Genomic DNA, 12,827 nt, shown 5'->3' with positions numbered 1-12,827 from the left:
CTGTGCTGTGAACTGTTTTTAGGGTACTTGCAGGGATTGGGTCCAGTGAGTCCAGTGGATGGGTTGCAGGTTTGATTTTTGTTATGATTTTGTTTATTTCATGTTTAGATACTGGATCGAATGTGTTCCATTTTGTTTGTCCATGGTAGTTTCTGATTTCCACTTAAATCAGTCCATAATACTTCCTACCTTTTTTCCAAGGCCTCACTCACAACCAGGTGAGCGGGCTTTGCATTCCTTGGACTGTAAACGTGCGCTCACCTTATATTTGGACCCAATTGCAGCCCATAAGAAGTCCACCCAACTGTTTGTCTCCTTCGATAAAACCAGATTGGGAGCTCCGGTGGGCAAACAGACCCTGTCCACCTGGCTGGCGGACTGCATTTCTTTCTGCTACCAACAAGCAGGTCTTCCACTACAGGAACGGGTAAAAGTGCATTCAGTAAGAGCCATGGCAATGTCAGTAGCGCACCTCCGTTCTGTACCTCTTGCTGACATCTGCAGACCTGCCAAATGGAGTTCCCTCCACACTTTTGCAGCTCATTATTGTCTCAACAAGGCTGGCAGACAGGATTCCATCTTTGGCCAGTCTGTCCTGCATAATTTGTTTCCAGTTTAACAACCCAACTTCCTTCCTGCAACCCACTGTGAAACTCAGGATGCCCTACTACCCAAAACCACCCCTGTTGTTGTGCTTGTTGCACGTCGTTGGGTGCTTTTGGTATATTTACTCGGGCATCCTGTAGCTCGCTATTCACCCATATGTGAGGACTACCATTCTGCTTGTCCTGGGAGAAAGCAGAGTTGCTTACCTGTAACAGGTGTTCTCCCAGGACAGCAGGATGTTAGTCCACACGAAACCCATCCACCACCCCGAGGAGTTAGGTTCACTTACATTTTATTATTGTTTTTTTTCGCTCGTATGTTTTACTACAAACCAGACTGAGGGGGGACCCCTACTTGGATGCAGGGTTAGTGGCATGCTGGCATGCTCAGTGTGCCAGTCAAAGTTCTAGAAACTTTGACAAGAAGTGTTCCATGATTGGGCTGCATCCTGATGATGTCATCCATATGTGAGGACTAACATCCTGCTGTCCTGGGAGAACACCTGTTACAGGTAAGCAACTCTGCTATCTCTTCATAGCCACACAATTTTGGTTTTTTTTGGATTAAGCGTTAATTTTAGTTGAGAGTTTTTGATGTATTGTCTTCATGATGATTGACAGGGTTGACACAGTTTTTTCCAGTGTTTTGTCAAAAGAGATATAGAATTGTATGTCATCTGCATAAAGGAAGACGTTGAGTCGAAGATTTGCTAGCAGTGTACATAAGGGTAGCAAATAAATGTTGAATAGTGTGGCTGAGAGTGCTGAACCCTAGGGGACACCGTATCTATTGTGATGGTGTCAAAAATGTGATTTCCCATTTTGACTTGGAATGTTCTATCTTCTAGGAAAGAGGAGAACCGATTCCGATTTTTCTGTTGGTGGCACAGTAGGGTATGGTCAACTGTGTAGAAAGCTGCTGTTAGATCAATTAGTACCAGTATATAGGATACATTTTTGTCAAACCCCTGCAGAACAGGGTCTGATAGTGAAATGAGTAGGGTCTCTGTTGAGCGATTTTTTTTCTGAAACCAAATTGGTTTGGGTATAGTATGTTATTGTCTTCTAGATGGTTCTCTAATTGTGATAATACTGCTTTTTCTAGGATTTTAGCAATGAAGGGCAGGTTGGATATTGATCGATAATTTTCACAATCATCAATTTTACCAGTTTTATCTTTTATGTTTGGTTTTATCACAACTTGCTTAGCCTTTGCAGGGACCCAGCCTTCTGATAGCGATTGGTTTATTATTGTTTTATTCTCTGAGTGATTGCGCTGTGTACTGTTTTTAGGGTACTTGCAGGGATTGGGTCCAGTGGATGGGTTGCAGGTTTGATTTTTGTTATGATTTGGTTTATTTCATGTTTAGATACTGGATCGAATGTGTTCCATTTTGTTTGTCCAAATTTTTTTTTAGGTTCTTTTGTTGTTAGGCTGGTGGTGGTGCACAATCGTCAAACCTTTTCCATTGGAAAGAAACCAGTAGAACTAGGGATAACAAAATGAAACTTCACGGAGGACAACTCAGAACCAATATCAGGAAATATTTCTTCACAGAGAGGATGGTGAATGCCTGGCATGCCCTTTTGGAGGAGGCGGTGAAGACGTAAATAGTGAAAGAATTCAAAGGGGCATGGGATAAATACTGTGGATCCCTAAAAACTAGAAGATGGAAATGAAGAAAAGAGTGCATGGGGATAACTTGCTGGTGCAGCGGTTACTACCCTTAACCAATAAACCTATATACTGTTAATGCAACTCCATCATTGCTCTGTTTCAATGGCAGGGGAAAAGGGGAATGGGATTCAGCTAGCAACTGAGGGCCCCGACTTTTACAGTGTGGGGAAACAAATAAGCATGGGGGTAACTTGTTTGTGCAGCAGTTACTACCCTTAACCAATAAGCCTGATACGTTTGATGCAACTTCAACATTTGCTCTCTGCTTCAACAGCAGGAGGTAATAGGGAATTGGATTCAGAAAGTAACCAACGAGGGCCCTGACATTTACAGTTTGGGAAATTGATAAGAATGGGGGTAATCTGCATGGCAGGGCAGATACTACCATAAACTTGATAGGCAGACTAGATGGACCAATTGGTCTTGTTCTGCTGTCATTTCTATGTTTCTGTGTGTTCAAAACGTTTGTCCAAACGCGCGTTGAGCTGTGTGTTAGGCTGAGCGCAATATATTGCATCGGCCCCTTTGTTATCTCTCATGCCTGCTGTCATTCCTCAAGATTTTATTCAAGGTATTCAGATCTTTTCTTCCCTTTCAGCTCCTAGATGTTGGACAGATGCATACAGAGCCTTTTGAAGGGCAATCATTGAATACTTATTTTAAGTGTTCTTGATCCATTCCAAGTATTATTAAAACTGAATTTATCATCTACAGAAGTTGTAGAGACCACACAGTACAGACTAACAAAACTTTGATTGCACTACCAGACCAATAGCTGTAGTAGGTTAAATGGTCTAGCAGTTGAAGAGATGGACAGTCCAAAATTGTTTGGAGGGGGAATGGAGATGTCTGCTTTCACAGGTATCAGGGAGTCATGAATCTGACATGGATTGTGGTGAGGAGCAAGGGTCAGTGGTGACTGAAAATTATTGTCATGAATTGCCAGATGGTCACTGAGCTGTGTGAAATGGGTTGCTGTTCTCAGTCCTTTTGCTGGTGCATAGACATCCAGATCCCCTAATCCAATTACAATCTGAATCCTAGTCTATAGTCTCAGCAGGGAGGCCATGGATTGAATGACCTTGGGAACTGAACTCCCCTCTCACACCTGGAAATGGGTTCTCTAGAACAGAAGCTGAGATATGTGAAGGGGTGGGGCTGGGCTTCTGTCCATTGCTCTTACTCTGTAAATAGATGGAGGACTTCATTTTGTAACGCTGTCGATCTGACACTTTCAGAAACATTAAATTCATTAAAAGTATATTTAAAAAGTGTTGGCATATGGAGTAGAAAGCTGAACAGCTCTACTATGGATGCATTATTGGTGAAAGTAGGACTTGTAGGAAGCTTACTGTGGTGTTAAAAGTAGACTAGCTCTCAGCAAACAGAACTGACGATAACATGAGGAAGGACAGAGAAATGAGAAGGAATAGTTTGAAAAGAGAAAGAACTGAGAAATGAATGTATTACATTTGGTGTATTTTACTTAAAGGACATGTGTTTGGGAGTGACAACACATCAAGTGTGTAAGTTTCTTTTGGGGAACAAAGGTACAGTAAAATGTTTCTTGTGATGTGCATGCTGACTCCTGCATGACCTTCACCCTCATCCACCATCATCTGTGCATGCATAGTATGACATCACCAAGACTCTGACTAATGTTAGACTGTAGCAGTTAATCAACTAAAACAATGAGATGCATTTTATAATTAGCGTAGACTTGCCTGCTTAGAAAGATCCATATTACACAGTAATTACTGTGTATTGTACTTTCAATGCAATCTCTCAATGTTGGATTACACTGGAGCAACCTTCATTTGCAGCATGGCAAGATGGGCATCGCTTACTATGATAACATGCAGTGGCAACACTCTTGGAGGTCAATTTTGAGTGGTTCAGTGACTGGGAAGTTTCCCGGCTAAAGTTGCCCAGTTTACTTTAGCCAGAATATTCAGTGGGACTTCCTTGGGTAACTTTAGGGCAGTGATTTCTCTGACTAGATTTCCCCAGCTAAATTTGTCTGGATAATGCTGGTTTTCAGTGCTAATCAGATAAATTTAGGCCATGTTCCTGGAACATATCCTGCCCTCTCTATCAAGGCAAAATTTTGCCAGTTGATGGGGCAGGAAATTAAATTCTCCATGGATAAGCAGGAACAAACAGCCACCTAAGTGGATAACGTCAGTGCTGCCAGTGCATAAAAGCTTTCTCAAAGCTCAGAAAGACAGAGCAGTCTTTCTGAGCATGTGCAGGAGTTCCCAGGCTGCCACCCCTTATTGGGCAATGCATGGGAACTCCTGCACATGCAGGAGTTCCCCTGCAGCATTCTAGTCTTTTATTTATTTATTTATTTGTTTTATTTACTTATTTATATGCACCTATGCCAAAGCTCTAGGCAGCATACAGGTCAATACAATTTTAAATCAATTATTAGACCATACAAGCATAAATGAGGACAACAAACGAAAGACCACCGTTATAGTGAAGTACATCTGCCTATTCTGAACATGGGAATGCTTGCCTAAATAAAAATGTCTTTGCCATGCTCTTAAATGTCGTAATGCAATCCATCAGCGGTAGCTCCTGAGGCAAAGCATTCCAAAGAATGGGATCAGCAACCAAAAATGTCTGTCTCCAGCAGTTGGTAGAGGATTTAATCCTGCAGCCGGGAACTCTTAGGGGCAAATTGTTCTTCTCAGTAGAGTAGGGATGAGTATAGGGGGTCGATGGCCCTTCTTCTGGCTAGATCCTGCTGCATGTGTATGGGGGGGGGACCGTCGATTCCCGCGGTGCCCTTGGTGCCTTCGAAACCTTCAGAGCCCAGGGCTAGGGTCTCCACAGGCCTCACCCGCGCAAGCCCCGCGATGGCCTTAATGAAGAAGAAGGCCCTTATGACCCATAGGGGGATGATTCCTCAGAATCTTCGTCTGAATTCTCGGACGACCCCCCCTCCGAGCCTTCCCCACTGGAGGAAAATTGTCGGTCCCCTCCAGAGGACCTCTCCTTTGTGGGGTTTGTCAGGACAATGACCGAAGCTATTCCCTTCCAACTCCTGACGGAGGAGGATGGTTTGATATAAGATGTTGGAAGTACTCTAATTTGTCAACGCTCCTAAGGAAATCATGGCAGTTCCCATCCATGACATCTTTAAGGATGTTTTCCTTCAGATGTGGGAACATCTGATCTCCATATCTCCAGTCAATAGGAAGGCGGACGCCACCTATTTGATACATCAGGCCTTGGGATTCGAGAGGCGTCACCTCCCTCATCAGTCGGTGGTCATGGAGTCTGCCCTTAAGAAGGCCAAACACTCCCGCACCCATGCTTCTGCCCCTCTGAGGCGAGAACATAGGGAGCTAGATGCTCTGGGTAGAAAGGTCTTTCAGGGTGCTATGCTCATCACCCGTATCGCCGCCTACCAGTTGTATATGACCCAATACAACTGAAATCTGTGGAAGCAGGTCCAGGATCTTGCAGAGAGCTTGCAATAGGAGTTGCTCTCTGCCATTGTCCTGCCGGGACTAGAGGCTGGCAACACGAGTTGAGATCCACCTTCGATGTGTTTGAGACAGCGGCCTGAGAAGCCGCCGAGGGCATCGTGCCCATAGAATGGCCTGGCTCCAGGCATCCGTCCTCTGTCCAGAGGTGCAGGAGAAGCTGGCCGACCTGCCATGCACAAGTGGCAACCTTTTGGAGGACAAGGTCCAAGTGAAGGACCACCATGAAACCCTCCAACAGCTCTCCGCCAGCGCTTCAGACCCTCCTTCCTCTGCCAGGAAATCTTCCAGGCCAAGCTCCAGGAATCCTTTTACAGGCAGCGGAAATATTATTCCCCTGCCTCTCGGACTTGCATGCCACAAACTAGCTTCTGAGGCTGCTCCCGTCAACAGCAGACACCTAGGCCCTAGCAACTGCCCCAGCAAGACCCGGCTACGGGTTTTTGATTGGCAACAAGGTACCACGAGTCAGCAAAATGTATCCCTGGCACCGGATCCCCCAGTAGGAGGCAGGCTTATTGGCTTCGCCCAGCACTGGAGAACCATCACTTTGGACCAATGGGTCCTTACCATAGTCCGCTAGGTGTACTGGCTCAATTTCAGACGGCTTCCACAGAACTCTCTCCCATGTCCATCATGGGGTTTTACCGCCCAGCTGGTCATACTTCGGACAGAACTCTCGGCCCTTCTCACAGCAGGAGCTGTAGAGCTTGTTCCTTGCCCTCAGCAGGGCTGAGGGCTCTATTTGAGGTATTTCCTCATACCGAAGAGAAATGGAGGTTTGCGGTCCATTCTTGACCTCAGGGCATTGAACACATTTCTCTTAAAAGAAATGTTCAAGATGGTTTCTCTGGGCAATCTGATTCCCCTCCTCAAAAGAGGAGACTGTCTCTGCTCCCTTGATCTCAAGGAAGCTTATGCTCATATAGCTATCTTCCCCGGCCACAGAAAATACCTCTGCTTCATGGAGGGAAGGCTCACTACCAGTATAAAGTGCTGGCTTTTGGGTTGGCCTCTGCCCCTTGCGTTTTCACCAAATGCCTAGCGGTGGTGGCTGTGTACCTCAGCACCATATGAGGTGCATGTCTTCCCATACCTGGACAACTGTTTGATCAAGAGCGACTCATGCATAGGGGCGCTGAACGCTTTAGCCCTGATCATACAGACACTGCAACCCTTGGGGTTTGTTATGAACTACCCAAAGGCTCACCTCTGCCAGTCTCTCCAGTTGGACTTTATAGGAGCCAGGCTGGACATGGCACAGGCAAAAGCATTTCTGCCCCGCGATCGGGCTCTTGCATTTGCCTTGTTGGCAACCTTCATGCGCAGCATCCAGCATGTGAGTGCCAGCCTTCTTCTCCATTTGTTGGGCCACATGGCGGCTTCAGTCCATGATATCCCACTCGCCTGCTTGTGCATGCGAAGGGCACAGTGGAACTTGTGGTCGCAGTGGCAATAGACCTCCCAGGACCTTGAGACCTGTCTCTCTGTAATGGAATCTCTGAGGGCATTTTTGTCCTGGTGGGAAAACCCCTCTAATTTGGAGTGGGGAATTCCCTTCCAGGCTGCCTCGTCTCAAGTGGTTTTCACACCGATGCCTCTCCTCAGAGCTGGGGAGCCCAAGTGAATGGCCTCCACACGCAGGATTTCTGGACTGCTGAAGAAGCCCACTATCAGATAAACGTTTTAGAGCTTTAGGCGATCCATTACACCCTCTGGGCCTTCCGAGACCGGTTGTCACACGAGGAGGACCTGATTCGGACAGACAACCAAGTCGCAATGTGGTATATCAACAAACAAGGAGGCACAGGATCGTTACTCCTCTGTCACGAGACAGTGCAGGTGTGGTTCTGGGCCCTGTCACAGGGGATATTGCTAGGAGCGATGTACCACAATCCAGTGGGAGCACTGAGAGGAGAGGATTGCCTTTGCTTGGGAAATTTTTTTTTTAAGTATTGGTGAGAAGTAAACTATTGGGGTATGTTATTTAGTGTGTTTGTGCTTTTAATAGTTAGTAAGGCAGCTAATAAACAGAAGTTAGTATGTTTATTTTTAAATAGTAAGGCAGCTAATAAGCAGAAGTTTATTTTTAAATAGTCAGTCAGTAAGGCAACCATCCCACCCCTATCCCAACCACCCCTAGCTCATCTTTTAATTTCTAGGCAGGTTCCATTTTCACACACACAAAAAAAACCAAAAAACAGCCTTTTAACTTCACTTCACGAATTTCCCACACCTTATTGAGAGTTTGATCATTCCCCTGTAGGCCACTATCAGACATATAGTGAATACACTAATACATTTAAAGGACGCTAATTAGACACATTCCAACTCCCATAGCAACCTAAAACTTAACTAGGAACTGAACAAATTTGAGATAAAGGCAGTAGTCCAGCTGCAAGAGAGAGGCCTCCCAGACTTTTGCATCGAGTGTCACGTGTATAATTTTTTACCTGCCGGTGAGAAGTTGAACATGTGCATCTGATACAAAGAACTCCTGTTTCTCAGAGAACAAGTCCGCAGAGACCCCACAGCCAATCAGGTTTTCTGGCTATCCATAGTGAGATAAATTTGCATACAATGGAGGCAGTGCATGCACATATACATCATGCCTATTCATTGTGGATAGCTAGAAAACCCAACTAGTTATGGGTCTCTGAGGATAAGATTGGGAGCCACCACTCTAAATATTAAAGGAATGTAATACGATTATTATGACTGCTGATTATGTTAGTTTATATGCATGTGCATGAACTGGGTCCTGCAGAGCTTGCCTTGTGTTTGTCAAGTGGGAATATGGCAGTTGGTACATGGAAGAGAGGGTATTACTAGACACACAAAGAAACCAACTGTTTACAATCAACATGAGAAGTGTTGGCACTAGGATGGAAGGAAGCACAATATTTTTAACTGAAAGTAGGAAACAGTCAAATTTAGATTCCAGGCTCGTGGAAAGAGAGTATTGCATAACAGATATTTCCAATATATGTTTTGAGGGAATACCAGCATATTCAGAATAATCTATGCATACAAAAGTAGTTATTGATATCTGTCCAGTTAAACAGTGGAATTCCCATACCAATCATACAAAAGTACTTACTTTGCATGTACTGATTTTAGTGCACTTTCTTGGTGTTTTGCAGTGCATGCCCTGATCCTTTTTCGTAAATTCACAAGAAATAATAAAATGGAATGTGTCTAATCCAGTCCTTTCAAATGAAAGGATGGAAGGACTCATAGCTAGACCCAGCAAACCAATTATTACCTCTTTCTCTCAGTATTTCATGTAATTTGAAATCAGGAAAAATTCTGGGAGTATTACAATGGTTGGATCTGTTTACTGATAAGAGATGAGGAATTTTGTAGAAAGAACTCTTTAGCATTAGGATAATTTTATGCCTGAGGCAAAAAAGGTTTAAATATAAATTTTGCTTTTTCTGAACTGCCCAATTTGCCAGTTGGAGAGCGATGATGGAGGTAGCGTTTGTCTCTGTGCGTTATGGAATGATGATTCCACAACATGCTAGGTTTTCCAGGTGGGTCCATATCATAAGAAACAGGCTGAGGGAGTCCCATAGCAAGTATGGACTTGCAGTTCTAATTTGCCTAACAAAAACAGGATTGCATGACCAAATGCAACAGGACAAAATCAGGACTGACGGAGCCTGCCCCATATGCCTCAGTTATTGCACTCCTGAGCACAGATCTACAAGCAGAGAGCTTGTCAAATAAATACAAATTAAATTACCTTGTATCACCTTTTTTTTTTTTAAAAGAATAGCAGGGACCACTATGGGGGCACTCTCTTTATTTTGCAGTGGTTTAAAACCACGTTTGCATGGTCATCTACAGCAAACCAGGACTAACGTGGTCTATATAAATAGCACAGCATTAAAAAAAACAAAACCCTGATTGATCAAGTAGACCAACTAATATTTTAACTTACTTATTGCAATGACACCTTTTCTTTCATTTATTTTTCATCTCTTTATTTCAGATCTTGTGTGGCCTCCACCTGATCCCATAAAACCAGTCGAAATGAGACCCTAAACCAGATGGTTAATATTCAGCGTGCATCACTGGGATGAGACATTGAGAGGTGGTGGCACGGACACACAGTACACTTACATTTCATTCAGTGCTTTAAGTATTTTTAGTGCGACAGCTGCTGTCTTTTCCAGCCTCCTCTACCCACATCCATCAGAAAGACACATTTAAAGGATAACAAATTAAATAACACAAGAAGGCCCAGTGACGCAAGAACAAGGTATTTGTGTAAGAGGGGATAAACTGGATCAAACAACTGGATGAATGTAACTGCTGACGACGACGATGAAGCTGCAATTGATTACAGTTTCTGGGATATATTTAGCCACAGCCACATGCATTTAACATAGAATTAAAGACCAGTATCACTTCCTGGGCTTAACATTTTAAGACGCGCTGTTGTAATAGGGTGAGAATTGACTACAAATAGAATAAAGTGTAGTATAAAATATAATGTAGTTCAGTAGTGACTCTTGTAGAGAATATGGATAATTTACAACATGGAAAAGATACACTAGTAATAGTCCATTTAACTTTTGAACTTTATTTTTGCAAGATTGGGTAAAATCTGATGCAAAGAAATTCAGTGTAAACAAAAGCTCCTGGCTGAACTGATTGCTATATAGGGTTTTATCTTTCTGTTAAAACAATGCATGAGAGTGCAAATTGATGTTTATGGGGTGGTTTTCAAACTATCTGCATAGCTGCAAAGTCCACGGATACTTTGTACCTACAGTATCTTTGCACCAGTTTTCAGAGTGGAATTACCTGCTTACTTTCACTTTGAAACCTCTGGACATTTGCACCTGCTTTTTTGCAGGTACTTTTTCAATGGAAAATAGCACACATAGATTTGAAAATGCAATTTATGCACATTATTTTCTTCCTCCATCTAAACGTTCCTGGGAATGTTTCCTCCTAATACAGCTAAAATTACATGGATTGTGGAACTCAGCATGTACTTTTAGTTGGGTTAAGGGTGGGCAATTCCAAACGGCCCTTTTTATCCAGGTAAATCAGTACTTATCTGGGCAAATAGCTTTTGATAATTGCCCTGATAGAGGGTAATTTTCAAACATTTCTTGTAGAGCTAAAGTACCCACAGACTTTAGCCCAAATTTTCAAAGCAGACTTATGCACATGTAGACATACATGCAAGAAAGTTACATCCTGTCTGAAGCAGGTTTAACTTTCTATATGTACATATGTGCGTATTTTTGAAAATCAAAAGAATGTGGGCACATTCTGACCCTGTTCCAGCCCTGCCTTGCCCACCAGAATACCTCTTGCAAGTGTGGAAAAAGTATGTGCAAAATCAGGTTTTGTGCTTAGTTTTACCTTCAAAACCCCCAGTTGATTTTCAAAGCACAATTTACGCACATAAAACAAGATTTTATGCATAGAAGTGGCTTTGAAAATCAACCCCACAATTTAAAGTTCACCGTGACTTGTATTTTCATGTTATTAGTTTTAAATATATTTAGAAGTTTTAAACAATATTTAGTAAATGTTGTTTGGGTTTAACCCTAAATTCAGTTGACTTGATAACATTTAGAGACACTGGTTCAAATACCATCTATATTGTCCTTCCTGTGTAGGCATAATTTTCCAGTACTTCCTGTTGCCCAAAACATATGGTTCAAATATCTTTTGGAATAGTATCTGCTATAGTTTTATCAAAACATTTTTAACAATTCAAATTTACAAAAGAAATACCATGCATGGCCTGGGAGTATTCTATCATCCACCTAACACACAGGTAAAATGTTCTACTCTCCTCCTGCTGGTATGGTGGTGAAACGAGGGAGGGAATGAGAATTGTGCAAAATTTGGTTTGGTGCAGCATAAGGATTGAGCAAACGAAAATATGCCACGAAATGAATAAGGCCAAGAAACCCTGCTCTAGGTACAAAATGCTGGGTTTCATTTTAGGAGTCACTACCCGGGAAAAGGAGTCATTGTGGACAATATGTTGAAATCCTCAGCTCAGCGTGTGGCAGCAGTTAATAAAGCAAATAGAATGGTAGAAAATAAGAATTATTCAGAAAAAAACCCAAAACCTAGCAAATATACTACTTCCACATAGATCCATGGTGAGAACACATAAGTAAGTAATGTCTGCAAGTTTGGTCCTCACATCTCAGATATAGCTGGACTAGAAATGGTACAGGGAAGGGCAACAAAAATGGTAAAGGAAATGGAGCAGCTCCCTAAAAGAAAAAAAGGCTAAATAGTTTAGAGATGTTTGGCATGGAGAAGAGGCAACTGAGAGGGGGGATATGATAAAGGTTTATAAAATAATGAATGGTGTAGAATAGGTTAATAGGATACATTTATTTACCCTTTCAGATAATACTAGGACTGGGAAACACATCATGAAACTGGCTGGTAGCAGAGTTAAAACAAATGTAAGAAAGCATTTCTTTAGTCAACAGACAATTAAGCAGCGGAATTTATTGCCAGAGGATATGGTCACAGCTAGTAGTAACTATTTAAAAAAAAAAAAAAAAAAAAAAGGTTTGGAAAAGGTTCTGGAGGACAGGTCCTTTAACAATCATTAGTCAGGTATATTTATATTTAAGGTCACACCAAAAACTAACAAAGCCCAAATGGTCCTCGCTTAATAATATCACAAATACCTTCTATTTTAATGAGACTGGAGCAGAAGGCTCATATAAGAGAAGAAGATCTCTGAAACTTAAGCTAAGTAAACGATAACCTTAGAGATGGAGACCGTGTAAGAGAGAGCTTTTTACAATGCTTTGGACAAGCATTATTAATGAGATTTAAAAAGAGTATACTGCATTAAAATGGAAATGAATTAAAATGCAATGAAAAATTCAAAAAATTGAAAAACTTAGAAAATTGAGAAAATTAAAAACGGTATCAATAAACATAAAGTTATCACTAATATATGGGATAACCTATTTAGTTATACCGAACATTTGTGTACACAAGAAAATGTAGTGTCCTCTGTTGGTATTTGTGATATTTATATTT

At 42.2% G+C, this 12,827-nt stretch overlaps 1 protein-coding gene across 1 annotated transcript in view; it reads left to right on the top strand.

The window, feature by feature from the left end:
* The window catches only part of LOC115090803 (testis-expressed protein 47-like), a 97,216-nt gene extending 84,873 nt beyond the window's left edge, over nucleotides 1-12,343 (top strand). The window contains exon 7 of the mRNA XM_029600317.1: nucleotides 9,778-12,343. Coding sequence (XP_029456177.1) covers nucleotides 9,778-9,830 — 53 coding nt within the window. The 3' untranslated portion in view covers nucleotides 9,831-12,343. The remainder of the gene's footprint in view (nucleotides 1-9,777) is intronic.
* Nucleotides 12,344-12,827: the final 484 nt, after the last annotated feature.

This window comes from Rhinatrema bivittatum, chromosome 4, assembly GCF_901001135.1.
Source record: "Rhinatrema bivittatum chromosome 4, aRhiBiv1.1, whole genome shotgun sequence".
NCBI lineage: Eukaryota > Metazoa > Chordata > Amphibia > Gymnophiona > Rhinatrematidae > Rhinatrema > Rhinatrema bivittatum.
The sequence above is the reverse complement of the archived record's forward strand: the minus strand, read 5'-3'. Positions and strand labels throughout refer to the sequence as shown.